The sequence below is a fragment of the Pteropus medius genome, unplaced genomic scaffold, assembly GCF_902729225.1.
Source record: "Pteropus medius unplaced genomic scaffold, Ma_sr-lr_union100, whole genome shotgun sequence".
Classification (NCBI taxonomy): Eukaryota; Metazoa; Chordata; class Mammalia; order Chiroptera; family Pteropodidae; genus Pteropus; species Pteropus medius.
Genome location: NW_024349796.1, coordinates 12,244,095 through 12,270,551, shown reverse-complemented (window position 1 = coordinate 12,270,551; position 26,457 = coordinate 12,244,095). Strand labels below are relative to the sequence as shown.

Here is a 26,457-nt window from a genome sequence, read left to right as displayed (position 1 = left end):
TATACACACACACACACACACACACACACATAAATTCACTACAGCTTATTTCTAATTTCTCTAATGTGTACAATGTGCTTTTAGATTTTTCAATATAGAACATTACATTGGGTCACACAGAACAAACAAAGCAACTATGGCTAACTTGCTGTTTATAGATTTCCTTTAATAGTTGAATGTCCCTGAGAGAATCAGGTTATCTCAAAAAAAAAAAAAAGTTCTTAAACTTCACGTGGGCAAAAAAAAAATTAACAAAAATGCATTTTTAATGTAAAATAGAAATTGTAAAGTACAAAATGCCAATAATTCATTGTTTAAAAAAGTTAATAAAAAATTAGTTAGGATTATTTGTTCAATGACTCAGAAGTTTATTGAAGACACATCTGTCTCTTGTTGAAGTCTGACAAATGACATGCTCCATGAATAACTTATTGGTTAGTTTATTAAAACTTTGATTAAAAAACATACATTTGATCCGAAAATTTATGTTTTAGCAAAATTCATCTTCTTGTGTTTCTTGTTTTAAATGAAAAATTATGGTCTCCAACAGGCATAATTTGTTCGCTCCTTTGTCCAAATGCTCAGCTAAATACTTACAAAAAATTGGAAAACAAAGTTCAAAAATAATGTGAACCTAGTGCCGGCCTTACTAAAACTTTTTGGCCCCCTGAATGATTTCCTCAAGGTCTGACCTTTGAGACTTAGATGGATCTTCCTTTACTTGCCCAGAAAATTTGCACAGAGCTCTTTCTAGCTATGCACGCTCCTTCGGCAGGTGGAAATGGTTTCCCTCCAAAAGTATTGCATGACAGTGGATACACAAGCTAGTTTGGTAAACCTGAAACATGTCTAAATGGCATTTAAATTACGTTAACACCTACTCGTATAGACACAGTGAAAGGTCGAAACCAACAAGTACCATCTTTACCGTTTGTAAATGTCTAATTTGCTGCTTTAAAATGTGTAGGCACCTCCCTCCCTCAGTGCTGTTTAATGGTTGTCGTGTTACAGATAGTTCTGACAAGTGAATATTCGTGAGAATTTGCGAGAATCTATTGTTCTACCATGGACTGAGAGGGAGATGCTGTATGAATACATTTTTATTGCATTGCCTTTTCTTTGCTGTTTTTGATTCAGGGAAGGGAATCCCATAACGATAAAAAAAAAACAGGGTTTCTCAGTCTGCTTGTGATTTTTCTTAAGTACAAAAAAAAAACACCAACAAAAAACCCTTGTCAGTTACTTGGGTTTTACAAAAACTAGATTTGGAATTGCCTGAGAATTTATGTTAAAAAAGTAAACGTACAATTTTTGATTTCTGCAAATAGAATGAAGCAATGAGCACTTGTTTTCATTTGTGACCAGACTAAGTTAGGATTTCAGAGGTTTAAAATTCTAGCTACAGAACATAAATTTACACATTGTCAAATAATTATACAACTAGGATGAAGTAGAGAAATTAATTACAGATACTTGAAAATTATAAAAAAAAGTTATCGTGACATTAGAGAATCTGTTGTGAATGGCTATTTGCAAATATAAGAGAAAACAGGCCACATGATTAAAACATTAGTATTATTTGCATATTGAAAAGAAATAGGCTGAGAAGGAGAAATTTAGGCAGGACTTTTATCAGAGTTTAAGTGTCTCCAAAGACAACCCTATAACTATATAGGCACTAATAATCCAAGAGCATTTCATGTGATCAGTGCCTTAAACACTTGTTGAATTAGGAGGACATCGAGCAACTTTTGTTACGTATCCAGATATCTTTTCGTCGACGAAGAGACTGAGATCGAGAATGCTGTCTCCATTTCTAGCCTTCCATTCTTTTTGAAAGCCAGTCAATGAGTCGTTAAGGAATTATTCATTTATTCACTTGGCACGTATTTACTGAGGACCTGCTATGTGGCGGGCACTGGTGAGGTGCTGGGGATACAGCAAGGAACACAAAGAGCTGACTCCATTATTAAAAGCTCAGACGGCATGGTGGCCCGCCGAGAAGGATGCAGATAAATCTGTATGGTGGCAGGCACAGCGTCAGGTCCATCCCTTTACATGCTTTTCCTTTACCTTGAGCTCACACTTACATTTTACAAGTCACAACTGTAAATTCCTCTGGATGAGGCACGGGAACCACGATGATGGCAGCAGGGCTGGAAAGGAATGTATACACTTGATTCTAGAAATAAAAGAAAAAGAGTAGACGAGGACAGATCAGAGAAAGGCTAGGAGTGAGGCATCGGGTGGATAGTGATGCTGTTACTGTGGGAAGCAGTCAAACTGGGGGCTTTGACCTTGAAGTTGGGAAATGAGCTCACGTTTCAGCATGTGAGACTATCTACAGAGAAGTTACAAGGGGAGGGCTTTTCAGGACACATGGTAGGAAAGGGGGAAAAGGGCCACATAGAGAAAGAAATTCCACATGTGTCAGAAGGTTTCAGTTTTGTCCTTTAGAAGATGTGGAAGCCAAGAAAGCATTTTGATCCGTGGATGGCATACTTAGATTTCCTAGTTATAAAAAGGAAAAACTTGAATAGCCACGAGTTAGATGGAAGAGGGGAATACCAGATGCAAGGAGTGTGGTATCCCTTTATTCTAAAAGAGATGATGGAGGCCAGGACCAAAACGAGGGGGCGGGGAAAGGAGAGAAAGCGCTGCAGGCCCCCGTCTTCCTCCTCCGCACGCATGCTGATCCTTCTTCACGGCACTTACCTTCTTTTCCTCATTGTGGTCTCGTCCACTTTCTCTGGACTGTAAAATCTTAATGGGCAAGGAGTATATCGTGCTCATCTTGTGCGTCTAATGGCCGTGAGCACAGCACTTCACTCACTGTGGGTGCATGTAAATATCAACCAATTTGACTCTTTCACAGTGGAACCATTGGAAACCTAATAAGGTGGGCCGGACGGAACCTTTGATTTTTCCCACCTTCTCATTTTACAGATGAGAAATCAGGAACCAGAGAGGTTGAGGTATTTCTAGAGTCACACAGTTACTTGGCAGCAGAGTTGGCACCAAGTGTTTGGTCTACTTACTCCCAGTCCGATCATCTTTGTCTGAAGTGACCGCTGTTACCCACACAGCCTCTGTGCGTCCCGTAATTAGTTCTCAGTTTGTTACTCTGAGTCAGGCAGTGTTGGAACTGGAAGATCCTTCACAGGCGTCTAGTCTGCATTTTGCATTTGACAGAGGACGAGTCAACTGTAGGTCTGTATCAGTTTGTTGGGGCTGCTGTAACAAAGTGCCACCGACTGGGTGGGTCAAGCAACAGAAGCTGATCGTTTCACAGTTCTGGAGGCTGGAAGTCTGAGATGAGATTTCAGGAGGGTTGGTTTCTTCTGAGGGGTGTGAGAGAGAACCTGTTCCATGCTTCTCTCTGAGCTCCTGGCAGCCTCAAGCATCCCTTGGCTTGTTGAGAGAAGCCTCCTTGGATATTCTGACATCATGTTCCCTGTGTGTGTGTCTGTTCCTGTCTAAATTCCCCCTTTGTATAAAGTGACAGTTATATTAGGTCGGGACCCACCCTGATGACTTCATCTTAACTTCATTATCTTCAAAGATTTTATTTCCGAATGAGGTTATTTACTTATTCGCAGGGATTGGGAGTTAGGAACCCAAAAATTTTTGGAGAGATACAATTCACCCCGCAACAGGGGCCCAGTTCATGTCCTTGGTTGTAGCATCTAGAACCCAGATCCCAAGACCTCACGGTCACTGTTCCATATTAGCCTCTTCCCTCACGTATCACTCAGTGACAGTAAGCCCTTAGCTTTGGGGTATTTGCCATTAAATGTTTCCCAGACTGTTTACATGTAGAAATGTCTGTCAGCTTTACAGATCCCCAAAGTTCTAGATAGGGCTGCTATGCATTTATTTCGATGTCTGATTTTTAAATCAAGCGTTAGACCGGATTCGATGCAGACTACCTGGGAGTTTCCTGAAGAGGATGGTAGTGCCTGCGTGTCTGATGCACAGGCTGCCCTGCTTTCCCTTGAACTACTTGGTCAGTGCCCTGTGATGCCTGCAGGTCTTTCTTGACCCAGTCCTACCGGTGCTTGGGTAGAGCACGTTACATTCAAACACAGGTTCTTTTTCTTTCAAATCAGAAACAAGGCTTCAAAACAGTGCTTCTCCTTTCTCAGGATCCATGTAATCCCAAAGTGAGACTGAAAATGCCCTTTCGTAGAATATTTTTTAGAGTCCTGTATTATATGGTACAACCTTCCTTTTTTCTTGATGCTCAAACAAATGTTAGTCACATCAAAAAGGAAGTTCCAGGCAGAACTTCCTTGTTTTCAACTAGTACAAAATAAAGGCTGGTGGGGGTAGGGGTGGAGGAGCCATTATGTTTCCCTCCTTTAAAGCATCTTGGCCATACTTGCTTCCATGCCTTCCAACGATTTTTCTTTCTTCTTGGCTTAGATGAAAGGGCAGAAGAAGTAAGAGGGAGTCTGGGAAAAGCTAAGGGAATTATTTCTGATCTTAGTCATTCAGAAGTGGTAGGTAAGTGGGATTTGCAGAGAGAAACTGCATGCCCCATGTAGATGTTCTTAAATTCTTATTTTGCAAGCATCTGCCCTGTATGTAGTCTTTTTTAGAAAGCAGGTTAAAAACCACCCACTCACAGAAACAGATAAAAAAATCTCGTCATCATTTTGAGGTTTTCCCTTGTTGCCACTGGAGAATATCTTAGCTTTTAGTTGCTGTTATATTTTTGATTTTTTAGCAAGCTTGACAGGGAGATGAGAACAACTGCTAAAGAATGCATTCCACCAGTGCCACGTGGGCACGTTTTCAATTTCTGCGCCCATGAGCAGGCGAACTGTAAACTCACCTGTCAGTCGCACCTGCAAACTCAGTTAATAGCAATAATTCCATCTTGGACTAGTAGATATCACCTTTACAATTCTGTTCTCCCTTTCTTTAATTTCTAACTGCTACCCAAATCATTTGCTAAATTTTATAGAGGGTGGTCAATTTTGCCACATAGATAGTAAGTAAATTTTGAATCTGAGTTCTGTCTTTCAAATTTTCATATTTGTCCTGTGAAACTACTATTTAAAAAATACGGATTCCATACAAATCTCTGTGAACCCTGCTTAAAGTAAAAAATCAGGTTAAAGAAACAGATTTCTTATGAAATCAACAAATATGGAAACTAATGATTAAATTAGAAAGGAGGTGCTGTCCCATTTTGTCAGTTGTTCTTACATTTTCTTACATAGTCTCACATTTCACCTAAACCAGCTGTGACTGAATCTAAATTATTAACATCTGGATTATGGCCGGTCTAAAAGAATACAGATTCAGAAGGTGGCATTGGAGGTATTTTATCTGATGCTTAAGTCCTGTTACAATAGCTAATAAAGATCATCCCTCATAAAGAAGATTGTTAAATAAAATGCTTCTACTAGCACCAGGTATTCTAGGTATATTCTAGCTCTAACCTTGGCACCTGACTTTTTGTAGCTGCTTAACTCTGGCCTCTATTGAGATCTGGTCCATGAAGTCCATTGCTAAGGAAAAAAAAAATAGAGAAACAAGGTCTTCAGATATACAGTATATACATGCAGAAACACACACACACACACACACACACACACACACACCACTGCAAGCCCCAGAGCTGTGTGTTTTGTGCATCATAAAACATATGTGAGCACATATGTAAAAAGAACTGGCTTAAAAATACAGAGTCAGCTTATCTCTAATGAGGGTTATGCATCTGTACGTCTACTGATAGCTAAGACCAAATCTTAGCGCATTGCTGTGCCTTCCCCCCTGGTTCCCGTGAACATCAGGGGATGTTCGCATGGGGGAGAAGGCACCCCACTTTTGCCATGTTGCTCATTCACCTCCTCTCCGTGAACTTCGTCTGTGATCTCAGTGAATCGTTACGGCATCATTGCAATTCTAGCATGATATGCTAGTTGTTGAAAAGTGTCAATTTTTCGTGGAACAGAGAAACTACAGTTCAAAAACTGCGAGCAGGCAAATCAATGCCATGATTAACGGATATTAACAGACCCCGCAGATTTAAAATGCGTGCTCTCTGTTTCAGCAAGGCCGCCGAGAAGAAAACGCCTGGCAGGGGTTAAACCCAGATGCCTGCATGGCAGCCTCCTTCTGTCAACACTCTGTTCAGGAAGTAAACATTTATGCTTTCTGAAACGAAAGTGTATTTTTGAAGACCAGCCGTCAGATATTTTTTGCCCTTCACACTTTCAAATGCTTAGCCTTTTTTGTAAGTTGACTGCAAAGTGCATCAGTTTGCCAGGCTAAGGAGAAAAATAAAAAATAAAAAAAGTACTTGACAAGTGCCCGTGGCCGCACGGTCACCCTCTGGGGCTTCTAGCAGACAGAGGCAAGAGGCTTGGCACACAACATACTTTCTTCAAACCTATTACTTCCGGGGTACCTGCCTCTCAAGAAGCTTTTCAGTCCTTCCAAATGATGTTATTCCCATCTGTCACCTGGTTTATTTGGAGCGCAGTGTATTGAGATAAACACGCTATTTAACTGTGGGTCAAGAAGGTAGAGAATCATTCTGCGAGCAAAATGCCCGAGCTACGTTAAATGGCACTGACTCCAGGGCGGAGATCAAGAGAGATCCCAGTTGTCAGCGACATGCGTGGGATGGGCTGCGGCTGGGGAAGGAAACACGTGCCGCGGTATCAGTGTGTTTTAAAAAGCCGTAACACGGCTGGACGTTTAAAACTATAACCTGTCACACACCAGAGATTAAGGTCCCGGGATGGATGAGACATGAGGCTCCCACAACACAACTGCAAAGCACATTTTATTTCGCTTGGGAAAGCGGTTTCTCTCCAGAGACAGCTAAATGGTATAGATGAAAGCACCTCTAACTTGTAGCCTGATAGCTATAAAACACCACTAAATGCTGTTAAAGGCACAAACAAGTAATTACCATTTGGATACAAACATGTGTGTGCCAATAGGGCAGTAGCGTTTTCAGAAAATTCTTCAGACTTGGAGTATTTAAAACATGCATTTTCATTTAGCTCTTGGTCATTTAAGATGCTATGCTTTGCTCGGGTCTCCTGATAACAATATGATCTTATCCATGTGTCTTCATGTACCCGCCGTGCAGCTAGCACCCCTTAGCGCAGGGAGAAGAACTGCGTGGACCTAAATGCGATGTCCGTTATGTGTGCAGCCTCCTTAGTGGCCCGGTGAGCACAGCCGTCTCAGAACAAGGCCGTTAGCTGGGCATGTGGGTGGGAGAGAGCTTTCTGCCAGCTTCTAGATTGCAGAGGTAGAAAAGGGTTAATCTGTTGAGATTCAGCTATTTCTAGACCCAGAAGAGAAAAGAGTGCAGACTTTTATTTATATTGTTTAAAATGTGGATTGTTGCTTTTCCTATCATTTTGCAAAAATTACACCTTTCAATCAGCTGAAATAGACTTGAAGATAGCAAGCGAGCAAACTTGTCATACCTTTTGTTATATCCATCTTCTCATCCTCCCCCATCAAGAAAAAAAGAGAGAAGAAACCCTTTTTTTTATCTTTTCCCTTCTTTTTAATTCATTAAGAAGTAAAAGGGAAAAGAGAAAAAGTTAGTTCTACAGGATCACACACACACGCACACGCACATGCACACACACACACAAAGCCACTGACCTAGAAGAAACAAATTGCAGGATCCACCTGAAAAATGAAATTTTATTAATTATTTTTGGCTTAATTAAACCTCAGAGAAACGTGTGGAGCATTGTTACGGCTGGAGACACGGCTCATTTGTAAGTCGGAGGGACAAAGGGGCCCCCGTGCAACTCTAAAGTTCCCGTGCACGTAAGTGTCGATAGGCTGCCTTCTCCATCAGCAGCGCTAAATTCACATTGATGCCTCTTTTCTTCTCCGTATCGATCCTTCCATGAGAACGCAGATTTGTATCTGTTAATTAATGCGTCCTGAAACAGCGTTTGTATTAATCAGGCAGATAAGAAAAATTGGATGCCTGCACCCTCCTGACAACCGTAAAAGTGCTGGCCCTGATAAAATCGTGGCTGGACCTCAATAAAAAAGTTCCTCCTTCCACTCAATAAACTAATCATCCCGCTTTTAATTATTCGGCAGAAAGATGTGTGGAGATTGGAGGATGTGTAAATCTATTTACTAACAGCAGTGTCTGGGAGGGAGAATGGGGCTGTCACAGGAAGCTGCTGCAGGCTACGCGCTCCGTCCATCTGCTGCTGCAGAGATGCTGCTGCCGGGGGTGTGCGCAGGGAGAGGAGATCCACGGCACAGGGAAAATGCCCTTTTACTCAGAGCTTCCTGGACGATCACTTCTCATTTTTGTCTATTTAATTTACAAAAGAAATCTCCATGTAGTCCCTTTTCTCGAGTTAGATATTTGGGTGTGCATTGCATCTTTTTTCTTGGGAGGGGGAATAGAAAAAAGAGCAATATTATTTGTTTGTGTGTTTGTTTGTTGTGAGTATAACCGTCTCAAAACCAAAAGCCAATGGAGGCAAACCCACTCAAATCAGATCACTATTTCCTCCTCTAAATGTCATCGATTGTTATATCTAATTCTAAGAGGATGGTCATTAATTTAACCCCACATCACAATAACACACACAAAGAATGGAAAAAAAGAGGGACAAAAAGACTTATACAGCCAGTCCAAAAGATCTGTCAAGTACTATGTCAGCAGCTTGATAAAGAATGAAAGAAATGCCTTTTACAGATGCCGGAAGACCCCCTTATGGAAAGCTTGACTAATCCCTCTTGATGATTTTATTAAACACTTCTAGTTAACGGTGCCAAATGGCAAGCTACTGGTTGTCACCAACAGGCCAGGAGATATTTTCCTGTTCCTTATTGTGCTCTAGTTCCCAATATCACATGGATATGAACAATTTGAGATGAATGAAAATTAGAACAGCAATGACCGTAGCAAGAGCCTAAGAAGGCTGGGTAGCAGTGGATATTTGTGATTTAGGTAACAGGGTTGAGAAAAGGAGTAAAAATACATTTTATAAGCTCCAGTATTAAAATTGTCTTCGTTGTATAGAATTATTGGTGGCAGTAGCTTAAATCATGGGACCGTTGTTCTCAGAGACCACAGAAGTGGTCACCCTTGGAATTCCTGGGCATAACCTTGGAAATGAAAGTGAAGTTTTGAGAAACAGTTCTTTTCTAGGATTCTTGGAAGAAATATGTGGTTGATGATCGGGAATAATCACTAAGACCTCATTCCTTAAATTTCTTTTAGAATTTAGATCTGGTCCCTCTAAGCTATAAATATATATTGTTACTCCTAAGGTTTAATTGTACTACATCACTGAACTATAATTATATCATGTGTTTGCATATGTTTTCCCACACTTGGAAGGGACCGGAAGCGTGCGTGAATGAAAGCACTCCAGAACTGAAACAGTCATCCAGATATTTGAGATAAAAATAACCTATAATATAGCTACACTTATTGAGTGCATATTACAAATTAGTGTTTATTGGGTGATTTTCTATTTCCACGAAACAAAAAATAAGGTACAAGTAAGTCGTGTTTAAAGTGAAACGACCAGTCGCTCAGTGGAACCGATGTTTATATTCAAGATCGAGCCTTGTTCATATCCTATCCACCAAACTCCATTGCCTCCATATTTAACTTTTTAAATAACTGGATCTTAATATGAAGACTAAACTTGCTTTTCTATTGGGTGAGGAGGCCTTTTGTACCAATACCGACCATTCTCAAAAGGAATTCATGCTAAATATCAGGAGGGACAAGTACCCAATTGGGAAGGGGTTTGGGGTGGAAGCATCCTCATCCTGCACAGTGCTTGTGACTGTTGTGGAGAAATGTTTCCAGATTTCACTCTGCTGTATTCCTTTATTTTTTTACTTTTTAAAAACGTGTATGTTTTGTGTAAAAAGTAGTTTTGAGAGATGAGGTTGTTGAAAATCTGAGACAGTCATAAAGACTTCAGCCAGAAAATCAAATATATTTAACGTTATGTGGTATGTTCTTCTCAAGAGAAAGAAACAAAACTATGATACTCTTCTCAGCCCTGTCTGTAAAACCTAGAGAAGATACTACCATGTTGGAGCTGGTTTGTGATGTTCGCTTTGCCGCTCGCAAAATGATCAGGGGAGAATTTAAGAGCGTCTCTTCAAAGCTCAGCATAATTTTGAGCACGCATGCAGAGGCCGACCACCATATGAAGCTAATGTTGCATTATGAAATTATGGCTTTAGAGTAACTTGATCTGCCCATCTTCCCATGCAGGCTTCTCCACGCTGTCCCTGGCGGACCAGATGAGCCTCCTGCAGAGTGCTTGGATGGAAATTTTGATCCTTGGTGTCGTATACCGATCTCTTTCATTTGAGGATGAACTTGTCTATGCAGACGATTATATAATGGATGAAGACCAGTCCAAATTAGCAGGCCTTCTTGACCTAAATAATGCTATCCTGCAGCTGGTAAAGAAATACAAGAGCATGAAACTGGAGAAAGAAGAATTTGTCACCCTCAAAGCGATAGCTCTTGCTAATTCAGGTTGGCACACTGACATGGTCATTGTTACATTTTTTAATACGTCAGTTTTACCCCTTTCCTTAACTTCTTCAGAGATTTGCTAGACTCAGTTGTAAATTCCCTATGAATCAGCAAAATCAGAATCATTTTAGCTTTCTAGTGACAGTTAGCAATAAGAAAAATCAACTTACACGGTATTAATTTTTTTTTTTTTACATTTGCCATTGAAAGCTGTAAAACTTTCACCACCTAATACACTGGCTACTTTGTAGTGCGAATGGGCACTCTCAGGACAAAATCAGCGCCATTGTCTTGTATGCACAAGCGAAAGTAAGTGTGAAGTACAAATACACACAAACGGTGTTTTCCCCTGAAAAATTCAAATTTTGCAACTGGTAAAATATATTGAGTGCTGTTTTTAATTTTGGTTATCAAAGAACGCTCCGTTTTCTTGACTTCTGGAATTCTCTGGATGTCATTCTGCTGAGGGCGTATCTCTCTCAAAGGTACCAGCTATGCAGAATGGGTTCAGGATTCTGGGAATAAACAGTCTTTACATTTGAACTGAAACGGACTAAAATAGGGAGCAGCCTCTGATAAGTAAAAATCATTGGCGCTTTGTTGTTTTTCCCTTTGTGCCTCTCCGAATGCTTTAATTGTGGTCTTAAGGCTGTTTTAGCATTTGCATAAAGTTCCAGATAGATCCCTTCTTAATGACGTGCCGATCATTAGATACCTACGTGTCAATAACATGCTCTGATGCTACGTACCATTGACAGTCACACCGTGCCCCTCCATCTGCTTTTGTTTTGACCCTATCTTTGAACTTTATCTTGGTTGCTGGCCAGTAGTTTTCCCTTTAATTACAAGAAGGAAACTGTCAATAAAATCTGTTAAATGGGATGCAATGAGTGGCTTGAATGGGCGGACGGCTATTTGTTCAAATTCTGCAGCATTCAAGGTATTGACAGTTTGTTTTCTGGGGCCATATGTGACGATCAATCTCAGGCTGGGCTCAGCCGCGCTGAAAAATGAAAACCCAGATTGCTTTTGCTTAGTTGTGGATGACGACTTTGTGATTTGGCGCAGTCCTAGTGAGATGAGACCTTCTGCCCAAATTGCCCCCGTGAGAGCCAGGGACGCGTGACTGTTTTTAGAAATAATTTTTAATTGATTTTGTAATTAACAGTTCATCTACAATATTGATGCATGAATCCTTGGACTGATAGGAGGGAAATTGTTTTCAACAATGAAGTTGTACTTTCCTATTTGTCTTCGTAATGGTGTTTAGCATTTCGCACTTTTAATTGCGGACGCAGCCCTCTGCCTTAACGCTCCATTCACTTCTCTCCTCCTGCTCCCCAGTGGGACTGTAAAATATGATTCATTATGACAAATGGCATTGTCGTTACAAACCCTCAAGAACCCCTTGTCCTGCTCTCTCAAAAACCAAAACGGGCGATGGGGCAGAAATTTTCTGAGAATTTATTAGTTTGCATAGACTTCACATTATAGCATCTCTCATAATTAGATGAAAGATTTGGGGAAGAATTTCTATTTGGTAATCATATAGTAATTCAAATTTAAAACATTTACGTGGTTAATTATTTATAAAGTACAGCAAGCATGTTTTATATCTTTTATGTTTCCAGTTGCTTTTTTTTTTTTGATTAACTAATCATGAGTGCTGAGCAGTGCTAAAATTTTATCAAAATTGCTAAAATTTTATAATTTTAGGTGTCAGATGCACACTTTGTGATTATGGATTATAATTTAGAGTGCCTGAATTAATTAGTAGCAGCGTTTCTGTCTCTGCTGTTTAGGAGTATAATCATTAATATTTTGATAAATATTCTAATTCCACTCTTCTCTTAGGGGGAGGAAGTGACCTACTTTAGAGCAGTGACTGGTGATTAGAGAGTATTTAAAGAACTAGTTAATTTTTCTTGTTTAAAGCCAGAAATAGTTAACAAGCCCTCCTTTTTTTCCTCTTTATTATAGTATTGAGTAGCATCAAGTTTTTCCCAGAAAACTTCTCCGTGTCACAAAAATTTCCTGCAAGTTGTTTGACAGTCTTTCAGCCTCTCAATGCCAAGAGAAATTGAGTCAAAGTCCATAATAATGGAGAAATTATTAAGCACTTTAAAGGCTATTTTAATTTCTAAGTTGTGCCACCTCTCCTGTGTTCTATAAATACGGTCTTTCTCTTACTCATCTAACCTGTTGGGATAAATGATTCAGAAGTCATTTTGCTGATACTGTCAATATGATGCCATTTCATTCTATTTTTTGACCATTATTTGGAGGACAGTGATAAAGTAGTAGATTCGATCTTGCTTAGATCTGGTGATTCTTAAGCTGCTCATTAATGCTTCAATATGAAAATATTTTAGTAATTTTCAGACACCCTAAAAAGCTCATAGACTTTAAGTATTTAGAAATTTCAGATCAAATAAGTGACTTTCTGTGCAAAATGAAACAAACATTTTAGTGTTATTTATAGGTATCTGAGCATTCCCTGTATGATTGTCTCATTAATCTAAATTTCAGCTTATTTTAAACATCTGTCTTTATTCAATAATTATAAATGTCGTGCTCATGCTTGGGAAACAGGAAATTGGCTTCCTAATAATGACCGTCATATTTTCTGTAGCTCTGTTTCTGTCATTTGTGAATTCAGGAATACTTATGACACTAGAATGCCAGCAGAAGTATAGTCCCTATCTTCAGGTAGATGAAAAAAAAAAAAAAATCCAATGTATCATGTACTAATGCTGTAATTCTCACATTCAAGTATCTGGAAACCCTAAGTAATTGTTCCAATCATTTCTGAAGGTAAGAAACTCAGAGGCTCGCTTAAACCATGTATTCTCTTATTTTTGAGTGACAACAACCACTTGAGTAGCGACTGCAACCCTCATTCATCAAATTTAAAAAGGAAAATCTAGGTCATTGTTTTAATGTTGCAGTTGTTAGGCCCCAGTTTTTTCATGTGTACACCAAGAGGATAGACAGATCTCTAGAATGTCTTCCAGAATTACAGAATTCTGTGATTCTGTAATTAATCTTATGTCTCTATTGGAAAATACAGTGAAATAGTACTCCAAGCATTTTGAGTAAGAGTATATCATGCTATTTCTATTCTCTCGATTGGTCCTATCGATTCTTATGGCCAAGAATTTGTTTGAAATGGTTACACTCATTTTTATAAAGTGGAAGATTAAAGCGGTTTAAGATTTTACTTCTAGCAGTCTTTCTAGAACTACAGAAAGACTATCAATACAAAGCTACAAGTAATATTTTGGTCATCAATTTTAAATCATAAGTAATTATAACCATCTCCTGACATTATTTTGTTCTTGAGGACAAATGGCATACATTTAGAACTGTGATGTAATTTTAAGGATAGTTTACGATTGCTGGAGGAGACCGAAAGGGGGGCCATATTTAATCAGAATATTTGGACCATCACAGAGGTCTGGACTAGTGTTTCTCAATTTTTTTTAGTTATCACTCTTTGAAGATAGCCTTCTTAGCTACATTTTCCTCAATGAGATAATAATATCCCAAATGTACTATGTATCTATTTATGTGTGTTTTACCTAAAAGAGAGATTTTTTTCTTCTACTCTTCAATTCCAAATTTCATCTTGAGAATGCATGGTTTAGCCATATAACTGTTTTCTTCTCTATAAAATGAGGCAGGTGAATACTTCCTAACTGGCCTAAAATTTTTGTATCAGTTACTTTTAAGTGAGAATGGTAAGTATAGTCATATATTTTCTATGTGGTATGTATGTATTTTTATTAGAAATATTAACATCTTCTGAACTGGTATAAAAAATGAAAAACTTTTCAGTTCTTTAGTGTCTACTGAAGGGGACCCTCAAACAATTTTACTGGAATTTTGACTAAACTGGCTGATTTCAGTATTTTAGAGATTGTTATAACTATTGGTCAAGAGAGTATCCTTTTTATAGAATTTTTCTGGAGACTTGTTTTCAATTAAATTTCATCTTTTTAGCCTTCTCTTAGGAATCTCATTTGATTTCCATATCATGTCTGTGAGGTGGACATGTCCGATACTGTTTTACCAGTAACTGAAGTGAGCTAATAAAGATGCGCGGGTACTCTTCTGTCCCTTGCTATCAATAAGCTATTTCTGTTCCTTAAATAAGAATATACCATGTCTTCAGAAACATCAATGCAGAAGAATTCAGTCATTTCAATGTCATACCAGCCAACTGAAACTGGTATTTTTAATTTAATTTAGAATTTTGTGCTCACTTCCTTTATCTTGCTGTCTTCTTGGCGTTATCGTAGCATACCACCACCAAGAAAGACGACAAAAAGAATTAAAGACAAGATGTTTGCCAGGGTATAGCATCTTTTAAAATATAAATAAGGGTAGGTCTTTTGTGGCAGGTTGTTATTTATTTTTATTTTTTACCCACACCAAGCCATAATTAATACTATCAGATAAAGAAGAGATCAAAATTTTGACTTTCCATCTCCTGGTCTCTAATTTATTTTCTTTGTTGTTTTTGTTTGTTTTTGTTTTTTGTTCAAATCTACCATCACTGTTTATTTTAATTTTATTTAAGGTGAGATACACATACACACACACATTTTAATTTAACACAACTCTTAAATTTCATATATTACGATATTTCTCACTTGCATGTAAAAAGTAAAGACTGGTCCTTAAATGTTTTTTATCATGCTCAGTGGTCATTCTGCCTTGATATAGTATAGGAAATATTGGCTTCAAGTATATCAGTGCTTCCAACCTGGGTAATAAAATACTCTGCTGTTGTGTTACTTCTAAGGAGTGACATAACATCATACTCATTTACAGGTCTTAAGATAATGAGCATTCTGTTACAAAAGGTCATTAGCATGATACAGATCATTTATGATGTTGTGGAAGGTTGAGATATTTACCACCCAAGTGGGTATCAACACACACTTAGTGAATATAATTGTCTTTATCACCTCTAGTGACAGGAGCTAGAAAGCTCCTAGACAAGTATCAGATACTGGCGGGAGAGAGAGAGGAGGCCTTGAGTCCTTGTAAGGACATAGGAAAACACCTCGCAGGGAAATCCCATCATGCAAAGTAGACACAAGGACGCCATGGGCCAAGGGGGTTTTCTGTGGTTCAACATTTCATATAAACACTGTAAAAGAGTGATTTGTGTGGCTGGTATAAACGTAGAAGGCTGGCTTGATAGAGGAAGAAATGAGGAAAACAGCTTTTCTCCCCAAATAAGGATGTCTTAGTAGAAAACTGTACACTCAGAAGTTCTGTTCTCACTGTGGTTTAGCACTAAATCAGAATTATTACCATTTTTAATATTAGAATTATAACTTCTCTGGGTTAGAGAAGGCCTAAAAGGTTTTTGATCCAACTTCCTACATGATATATGCACAGCTTCCTTGGGTGTTTTTGCCAAGTGTTTCTATAATCTTGATGGGCGTTCCCCTTGCCTCACTACTTTCTGGAAGGGACCATTCCATTAGAAGTTTCTCACCCCCTTTCTATCTCCTTCACCATTTTAATGGGAAATAAAACACGGATTAAAGAAAGAAAAGAAAACACGGAAAAAACAAATGTGTAACTTAATGAGTGTGTCTCCTAGTGCCTAACAAATTACCCCAAGTTGGTGGCTTTAAACAGCGTGAATTTATTTTCTTACCGTTCTAGGGGTTGGAAGTCCACTAGGGGAAAGGTGAGGTGCCAACAGGGCGCAGCCCTCCGGAGGCTCTGGGGGAGACTGCCTTCTCCAGCTTCTAGAGCAGCATTCCCTGTGTTCCTGGGCTCCTGGAACATTCCCCCATCTTTGAAATTAGCAGTGCAGCATGTTGCTTCCACGGTGACATTGGCTTTTTCTTCCTTTGCCATCATCTTATCAGGACACTTCTGACTTCCTTGAAAGCCTATTTTGCAGCCCAGCACAATGACCGTATAAGGTTAAGCAAGGTCAAGAAACAAAGATATCCCGGAAACCCTTCCGCGTGTCTTACCTGTCTCAACCCCTCCCTGCCGGCAGAAGTAACCACTCTCCTGCCCTGACTTTCTTAGTCACCCTTTGCTTGTGTTTCACGATGGTTTTATCTCTAAATGCATATCCCCAGACGTGATGGTTTAGTTTTGTCCATTAATTTATTTTTTCTTAAGGAATTTTAAGTTTCCTTTAAAAGCTCCTCTTCCGTTTTTACTTTCGTACAGCTTATCTGTTGAAGTCTGGACTTTGCAGATTGCATTTTCCAGGTGCAGTTCATCATGCTTCTCTGCCCTTTGCATTTTGGGCAAATTGGCATCTGGATCCGGAGACTCAGACTCAGCTTCAATCCCTGTGGCACGCATAGGTGGTGTGCCGTTCGCTGAGAGGCATGTTATGTCCGGCTGTCTCTCGTTCTGTGATGACAGCAGCTGCTGATGCTCATTATTCATTAATCTCTCTGCTTGCAAAATGGCGATTTGTAATTTTATTATTATTTTTTTATTTAGTAGAAGGGATACTTATATAAAGTGATGCTGTCCTTTATCTTTATTTGGTTCCCAGTGATACAATTTGTATAGGAAAGGTAGGATAAATGCCGGATTCTTTCTCATCACCAGCTTTCAAGATAAAAAACTGGTGCTCCACATGTCTTTAATGTCATTATAAACACGTGTTTAAACATATTCAGTGGATTTCAATCAATTGCAATTACAATCGCTATTGAAGTTCAAATTGTCCCATTTTGGGTCAGTTACCTTGGATCACAGATGTTGATTTTCTTTAGTGTTTGTAAGGTCCCACTTTGGGTCAGTCTTCAGGTGACCTTCTGCAATGTTTTTGAATGACTTAGTACTTTAGATAATGTACTTAGTACTTTAGCATGACAGGATGTTCTATACTCATCTTAAATATGTCCTGACCAGGTCCTGGAATCTAATTACAAGCTGGGTGCTAGGTTGTTCGTTACTCATTACCGTGTTTCTGAGTTGGCCATTCTTCCAAGGCTGCTTCAGCGGACAGAGAGGTAGGAAGACAGGCACACACGCATACAGTAATTCCGATACTCTGTGTGTGTGCATATCTTGGGGATACCTCGTCACCTAATTTTTTTGTGTTACCTATGGGTTTTTATATTTGTCATCCATTTGCTCTGCAAATTCATCTGCAAATTTAGAGAGAGAAAAGTATTTTACTGCCGCCACTGCCAACTTCCTTGAATCTAGTCTACCTATTTTTAATCAAAATTTTATGATTGGCACAAATTTTTTTAACCTGTTAATCAAGGGCCAGTTTGCCATGGCCGTACTGGGTACCGGCCCCTCAGTGCCCAAGCTCACTGCCTCCAGAGGATTACTCTGAACGTGGGCATTTGGGAGCAGCTCTGCTCACGCCCACAGCCCTCAGTATGTTTACACTGAGAAGGGCAGGGTTTTATTCCAGGTAAGATATAAAAGTAAATCTTCTGCAGTGGCTGTAACTCTCGTTGAATTTTGCAGCTGCCTGTATGAGGATACTTAGCTATCTTCCTGAAGCAAATGATCTGAGCTAGTCACATTGCTTTAGGATCCCACTTCACAGAGTAAAATATTGGAAGTTATTATTGTTAGGTGTTGCAACTTAATATTTGGTTGATAATATATGTATCATTTGAAATCTGGTTATCTTTTGAAATCTTGATTAAAGTAGCATTTGTTTGTTTTGTCTGGTTCACTAGCTCAACCGTGACTTGGCCAGAGAATCACCTAGACTTAAACAATATATATATTGTATATATATATATATATATACTGATGTCTTAATTCAGCCACAATTTTCTGATTTAATAGGTCTGGGCTTAGGCCCAGGTGACCTAATTTTTTTTTTTTTTTAAACAACTTACCCAGCATTTTAAAAGTATAGCCTCATCCTGTCTAGTTAGTTCATAAACCTATGATTTCCATTATTAATTTTACCTGGTTCCCATTAGCACAAATACTGGGACTATTTCCTTTAAAATGTAAAGTTAAAATGGAACCATCCCTGGCAACCAAAGCTAAATGATTACATCGTTTAATGCCAGTTTAGCAGGCCTCGCATACATGTAAAAATTTTGCCAGAAGAACAAAACAGAGGTTAAAGCCACAGAGCCAGAACTTGAACTAGGCTCTCTAATGGAGATTAATATTTTCTTCAGCAGTCTGCCAGCTGAATCATGGTCTAATTAAATAGTTCAGATTTAGTGAGTTTGCATTTAGAGTATTAGCCAGTCCGAGAATGGGTAAAGCTCAAATGAGTTAGAATCTTTTCTGTAAATGGGAAGCTAAATCATCATAGTAATTTGATTAAATCATTTTTAAATCTCACAAGCTAAATCACAGCCTTTAAAGAATAGTTTGAAGTCTTAATTGCTGTTTGTGAGCATATCTCTCTGCTATTTGTTCTCGCCTCATTTCCTGTGACATCTTATAATATATCTCCTGCTGGGCAGGAGTAGTGAGGAAGGCGAGACTTGGGGTGGGGGCTGAGGCGGCTGTGCCGCCCGACGTCAAGCATTTAAAGATCTGCCATGTCGGAGGGGGGAATTCATCCTGTATCATTCTAGTCATCAGAACCAGAGCCAAATTCACGAGAAAGGTTGTCGAGAAGATTATCGATGAAGATGGAAGTTTGAATGAGATGAGCTCAGAGGACAATTTCAAATCATCATCATCATTATTATAATTTTCAGAAAAGGAAATGCCAGCCATGTCCAATGTTGTAAACTGTGATTCACAGAAACCTGAGTTAAGCTTGACTCTGGCCCTTCCTACCGATGTGTGTGACGGACAGGGCTGTTGGGGCACAAAGTGAGGCTGTGTCTATAAAGTGCTTATCAGAGGCCTTAAGACCCGTACTTAATACGTGGTATATTGTTCATGTTCTGGTTTTTTGTTTTGTTTTTGGTCTGCTTGGAAAATAGTTATATTTAAAAAATTTTATCTGTAAAGAATGCAATTCCTATTTTCCCCATCCATTTGTTCCCCTCTGCTTTTACTTAGAGTGTTAACTTTGATCCCAAAACGGGTTTGGCAAGTCCACCCCATCTGTTCCCTGAATGTACAAGGTCAGTCTTTCATGTACCTGGACGCTTACCTTTAGTGTGTGTCCATGCCCACCGCCTCCCCTTCAGACATCATTTAAGTGAAAAGGGAGAGAAAAAATATCAGAGTATGTTGCTGTCTTCGCCATGACTTTCTTTTTCTCAGTAACATCACCAACCCTTAGATGGCTCTGGAAATTATGTGTGCTTGTTTTAAAGAGAAGACACGTAGGAATGGGATGGGATTGCCACTCATCCAGAAACCAGATCAGAGAGACGCCAAGGAAGAAACGGCCCAGGGGAAGGGCAGGGTACCGTGGGGAGTGTCTCGAACGCTCCTTTTGGCTCCTCCAGGCAGGAATCAAGTCTTGAGCAGTGAACATTTATAAACAACTGTATTACAGATTATTCAGGAGTCTTTCAAAGAAGCGTGTCATTAACCGCATAATGTAAATACTGGTCAATTTACAAATGATGTGGTGAGCTGATGCGAAATAACCGTGTAAAAAAAAAGCAATAAATAAAATACAAAGAAAATTTAAAAAACATGTTACTGCTTATAACTGCAGTCAGTCTTTTACTTACTTTGCCATAATTTTTTTTATCATGTTTAGCCACTCGATTTTAAATGGCATTTTCCTCTCTTTTTGCGCATGTGATCTGAAACTTGAATTATATGAAAGATTAGGCTCACTACATATATCTTAGAGCTCTGCATTCGCAGAGAACTAGAATTATGAAACATTCAGAATTCCCCCAAAGACCCCATTATGTGTAATTAACAGATAAACTGTCATCAGAATCAATAAAACGTGCTAAATGATTCAAACTTGTATATAATTAAGTGTCTGTTTTAGAGCTAGAGCTGTAACTTTTATTTTTTCCTCCACATCTCACATTTCTCACAAGAATAATTGTGCCAACCCTGTTAACCCTTTCCTCGTTCGATCAGATTAGATTTTTAAATTAGTCACTTAAGGGCGAAGCTCACCTTCACGAATATGAAAAATATTTCAGAACTCATTAATCTAAAGGCTTCATTTGTATTTCAGTAGAGAAACAGACTATGTAAGGATGTTTTTAAAAAACTATGACTATTATACTAAAAATTCTAAAAAGATAAGTTTATTGTGATTTCTGCGTTTTCTATGCCCGAACACAGTGTTAGAGTCAGTGTATGCACATGGAGTTTTTAAAATCTTAGTCATCAATGTTTTCCTTTCCTTTTGGGAAATATGAACTTTTTGTAGGCAAGCTCAGAATTTTAGACAACTTTACCTTCATAGCAGTTCGAATAATATTTTTAATCGATGGCCTTCCATAATGGTTGAATGAATAAATAAGTGCAAGAATGAGGTAATGAATAAAATAGACCAACTGTCATCTGTTTAAAGACAGTCTTCTCTTGTTCAGTATTAGGAGGAAAAACAATAACCACATTTTAAATAATGGATCTTTTGTAATCATTCCCATGTTCTAACTGAGCATTGGAAATTATCCACTGTAGGGAAATTTAGACCAAAATAAAAAGAGAGAGTTTGAAATGGTGAGAGTTTGAAATGGTGAGCAATCCACAGCTTAGAGCTTAGAGAAGTTCGGGAATAATCTTTAACTTTCATAGCTCTCTAATAGACATGGACTTTTATGATTAATATCAGTGTCCGTGTTCTTTGCTTTGTCGCACAGACTCCATGCACATAGAAGACGTGGAGGCCGTCCAGAAGCTTCAGGATGTCTTGCATGAGGCGCTGCAGGATTACGAAGCCGGCCAGCACGTGGAAGACCCCCGCCGGGCGGGCAAGATGCTGATGACACTCCCCCTCCTGCGGCAGACCTCCACCAAGGCCGTGCAGCATTTCTACAGCATCAAACTAGAAGGCAAAGTGCCCATGCACAAACTTTTTTTGGAAATGCTGGAGGCCAAGGTCTGACTAAAAGTTTTCCTGGGCCTTCCTATCCTGCACGCCAAAAGAGGGAAAATAAACCCAAGAGTGATGTCGAAGAAACTTAGAGTTTAGTTAACACCATCAAAAATCAACAGACTGCACTGATAATTTAGCAGCAAGACTACGAAGCAGCTTTCAGATTTCTCCGTATCTTCCTGATGAATTTCTTTCTACCTGATCACATCTTTTTTTTTTTTCTTTTCTCATTTTTCTTCCTCTTAACTTTTTTCCTTCTTTCTTTACACCTCCTTATCCTCATTTTTTGGCTTCCTTGATTAGTGGTTTCTTCTCTCTCTCGCTCATTTCCTTCCTTCCTTCCTTCCTTCCTTCCTTCCTTCCTTTCTTCCTTCCTTCCTTCCTTCCTTCCTTCCTTTCTCTCCTTCCCTCCTTTCTCCTCTTTCTCTCCTTCCCTCCCTCCCCCTATCCTCCTCCCTCTCTTCTCATCCTTTCCTTTTCTTCTAAATTTTAAATAGCTTTAGCCGTAAGGAAATTTTTCTTCCTTTCCTTTCGTTCCCTCCCTCCCTTCCTCCTTCCCTTCTGCTGCTGAACTTTTAAAAGAGGTCTCTAATTGAAGAGAGAAGGAAGCCAGCCCTGCCAAAGGATGTTAATCCATAATATGGATGCCAGTGAACTTATTGTGAACCATAATGTCCCCAATGACTAAGGAATCAGAGACAGAACCAACGTACCTAAAGTGCAGTGCGACATACAGGAATTGACTGAGTGCAGTATTAGATGTCATGGGAGCAGCCTCTAATTAGACAGCTTAAGCAAGGTGGCATCGGCTGCTTCTTATCATTACTTTTCCATCTAGATCAGTTACAGCCATTTGATTCCTTAATTGTTTTTTCAAGTCTTCCAGGTATTTGTTAGTTTAGCTACTATGTAACTTTTTCAGGGAATAGTTTAAGCTTTATTCATTCATGCAATACTAAAGAAAAATAAGAATACTGCAATTTTGTGCTGGCTTTGAACAATTATGAACAATAATGAAGGACAAATGAATCCTGAAGGAAGATTTTTAAAAATGTTTCGTTTCTTCTTACAAATGGAGATTTTTTTGTACCAGCTTTACCACTTTTCAGCCATTTATTAATATGGGAATTTAACTTACTCAAGCAATAGTTGAAGGGAAGGTGCATATTATCACGGATGCAATTTATGTTGTGTGCCAGTCTGGTCCCAAACATCAATTTCTTAACACGAGCTCCAGTTTACCTAAATGTTCACTGACACGAAGGATTAGATTACACCCAGTGACTCCGGGTAGTCACGTACGTAAAGCGCTGCCCGTGGAGTCCAGATCCGTAGAATTTCAGGAGTGTACCTCTCTTTCTGGGAGGTACAGTTGCCATATGATTTCTAGCTGCCACGGTGGTTAGGAACGAGTTACTGCCTGTTTGCAAAGTTACAGACCTTGCCCCAGAAGGAGCTGTGAGCCACTACACATTTAAAAGGCAATAAGGCAAAGGCCAGCATTTGAACAACAACAACAACAAAAAGATCATTGAAGACGACAGACGCCTGACCAAATTCTAAAACCTATCTACACAAGTTTGTTCATTTAGGAATGTTGGTTTAAATTAATCTGCAGTTTTTACCAAGAGCTAAGCCAATATATCTGCTTTCAACCAGTATTGTCACAGCAAGAAAGTCAGTCAGGTTCCAGACTGTTAAGAGGTGTAATCTAAGGAAGAAATCAATTAGATGCCCCCCAAATCCACACTCGCTGAATAACCAATGACAGTAACCTCCATCAAACGCTGTACCGATGGACCAGTGTTAGTAGCTGCTCCCTGTACTATGTGAACAGTCTTATTCTATGTACACAGATGTAATTAAAATTGTAACCCTTACAAACAAAAGAAATGTAGTTCAGCTTTTCAATGTTTCATGTTTGCTGTGCTTTCCGGAATTTTATGTTGCATTCTGAGACTGTTGTCTTGTTCTTCTTGTGGTGTTTGGATTCTTGTGGTGTGTGCTTTTAGACACAGGGTAGAATTAGAGACAATATTGGATGTACAATTCCTCAGGAGACTACAGTAGTATATTCTATTCCTTACCAGTAATAAGGTTCTTCCTAATAATAATTAAGAGATTGAAACTCCAAACAAGTATTCATTATGAACAGATACACATCAAAATCATAATAATATTTTCAAAACAAGGAATAATTTCTTTAATGGTTTATTATAGAATACCAATGTATAGCTTAGAAATAAAACTTTGAATATTTCAAGAATATAGATAAGTCTAATTTTTAAATGCTGTATATATGGCTTTCACTCAATCATCTCTCAGACGTTGTTATTAACTCGCTCTGTGTTGTTGCAAAACTTTTTGGTGCGGACACGTTTCCAAAACTATTGCTACTTTGTGTGCTTTAAACAAAATACCTGGGGTTGATGTTTCATCAACCTAATGCTAGGAATACTGTGTATCTATCATTAGCTATATGGGACTATATTGTAGATTGTGGTTTCTCAGTAGAGAAGTGACTGTAGTGTGATTCTAGGTAAATCATCATTAGCAATTCATTCAGATGGTCAATAACTTGAAATTTATAGCTGTGATAGGAGTTCAGAAATTGGCACATCCCTTTAAAAATAACAACAGAAAATCCAACTCCTGGGAAAAAAAAAAAAGGTGCTGATTCTATAAGATTATTTATATATGTAAGTGTTTAAAAAGATTTTTTTCCAGAAAGTCTGTGCAGGGTTTAAGTTGCTACTATTCAACCACACTATATATAAATAAAATACAGACAATATATACATTGTTTTTACTATATCACATTAAAGTACTTGGGCTTCAGAAGTAAGAGATAACCAACTGAAAACATGAGATGATTTTTGAAAAGAAGGAAGTACAATTTTTAGTTTTTAAGTCAAACGAGCATCTCAAGTAGGAAACACAACCTAAATGGAGAGCTGCAAGACCGGAACGGGCTTTGGGGTGAACACTCTTCTCAAAGCCTCGCTTGAGGTAAGTTTTTTCAAGTTTCAAGCAAGACCATTTACTTAATGTGAAGTTTTGGAAAGTCATAAAGGTGTATGTTTTAGCCATATGATTTTAATTTTTATTTTGCTTCTTTTCAGTTTGTTCTTATTTAAAGCAATATGATTGTGTGACTACCGGTGGTTACACTTGTGTTTCAATCAGATCAGATTGTTGTATTTATTCCACTATTTTGCATTTAAATGATAACATAAAAGATATAAAAAATTTAAAACTGCTATTTTTCTTATAGAAGAGAAAATGGGTGTTGGTGATTGTATTTTAATTATTTAAGCGTCTCTGTTTACCTGCCTAGGAAAACATTTTATGGCAGTCTTATGTGCAAAGATCGTAAAAGGACAAAAAATTTAAACTGCTTATAATAATCCAGGAGTTGCATTATAGCCAGTAGTAAAAAGAATAATAATAATAATAAAACCATGTCTATAGCTGTAGATGGGCTTCACATCTGTAAAGCAATCAATTGTATATTTTTGTGATGTGTACCATACTGTGTGCTCCAGCCAATGTCCATTTGTGTAAATGTATTTATTTTATATTGTATATATTGTTAAATGCAAAAAGGAGATATGATTCTGTAACTCCAATCAGTTCAGATGTGTAACTCACATTATTATGCCTTTCAGGATGATGGTAGAGCAATATTAAACAAGCTTCCACTTTTGATTGCTCTTCTGTTTTGTGTTTCTTTATTTCCCTCCCATGTCAGAACGAAATCAATAAACACTGCCCTTTGTCGCTTCCATTGAAAGAGTATCTCTGAGTACCTGCTCCCTAAAAATAAAGTAGGAGTTTAAATAAGAGCTATATAAAGGCTTGTCAGAATGAATTTGAGAGTGCCAAGACACATTTTGCATATTTAAGAGTATGCAAAGTGTCTCATGGCACATTAGAATTCATTCTGACAAGCCTTTATATAGCTCTTACTTAATCTTAAAGCGACTCCACATCACCCTGCGTTACTCAAAATCATCGCCTCTATGTCAATGCCATAACAGAAAACTTTCCCCCTATTTTAAGATCATATTAAAACTAGAGATACCTATTATTGCCCTCCATCCACAATTAAACCATGTGTTTGCACTGAGCTCGTTAGCGAGCTGCAGGCTTTCTGGAGCTGCAGCGGAGTTGCTGACCAGGTTTCCTGAATGGGAAATCAACACCAGCGCGTATAGATCCGTGTGCGTGAGGAGGGGGAGCTGTCTTCACATTCCGGAGGGTTAAGCAGCACTGCTGACAGCAAGTGGCCTCCCCGTGCCTTTTTCACTCGGAGAGGTTGCAGCCCTTGCCGCTCGGGGTCAAGCTGTGCTTCCACTGGACCCTCCTGGAGCCGTCACCAAGGTGCTGATATGTGCTTTCTTGTCTCCTCTGCCTATCTCGAGAGTGTTTTGTCATTGCGTTTGCCCACTGTATTTCTCACCTTTCCGAGGTGGCTGGTTCTCTAGAGAAGCCAGCGGATGACACAAAAGGCCACTAAACCGAATCGGATTTAGGGGCATGAGATTACCTAAGATGCACTAGGTAGCAACAAAACTCAGAGTTGTCTTTTCCTATTTTAATGTCCTTTCGGTCGCAATGGCTCAGCATAGAATCTGACCTGTTTCGCTTGGGGGTTTTCAAAGTTCTTGGGGGGAACTGAGACAATGCAAGATGCAAAAGGAAAAAGGAAAAATCATGCCTGTCCTCTTTCAGCAAGGTCCTCATTTAAAAGCATATACATTACACACACACACACACACACGTGCACAGACGTTTAAGAACCAAGTGTCAGCATTCCCTTGCTGGTTTTCATAATCTAGAATTATTACAGAGCAACTTTTCTGGTACTGCCATGTTTATTACAGATGCCTCAGGTGTACAAGAAAATAAAGTTGGATTTCTGTATATATAAATAACGGGCAGCTCTGATAAATGGGCTATA

General features: G+C 38.8%; 1 protein-coding gene across 16 annotated transcripts in view; it reads left to right on the top strand.

Moving 5' to 3' along the window:
• ESRRG (estrogen related receptor gamma) overlaps nt 1-21,783 on the top strand; it is a 519,096-nt gene extending 497,313 nt beyond the window's left edge. For all 16 annotated transcript variants that reach the window (XM_039883372.1, XM_039883368.1, XM_039883362.1 and 13 more), the window contains 2 exons: nt 10,259-10,528; nt 21,259-21,783. In XM_039883372.1, the coding sequence (XP_039739306.1) occupies nt 10,259-10,528; nt 21,259-21,503 (515 nt within the window). In that variant the 3' untranslated portion in view covers nt 21,504-21,783. The remainder of the gene's footprint in view (nt 1-10,258; nt 10,529-21,258) is intronic.
• The last annotated feature ends 4,674 nt before the right edge of the window (nt 21,784-26,457 follow it).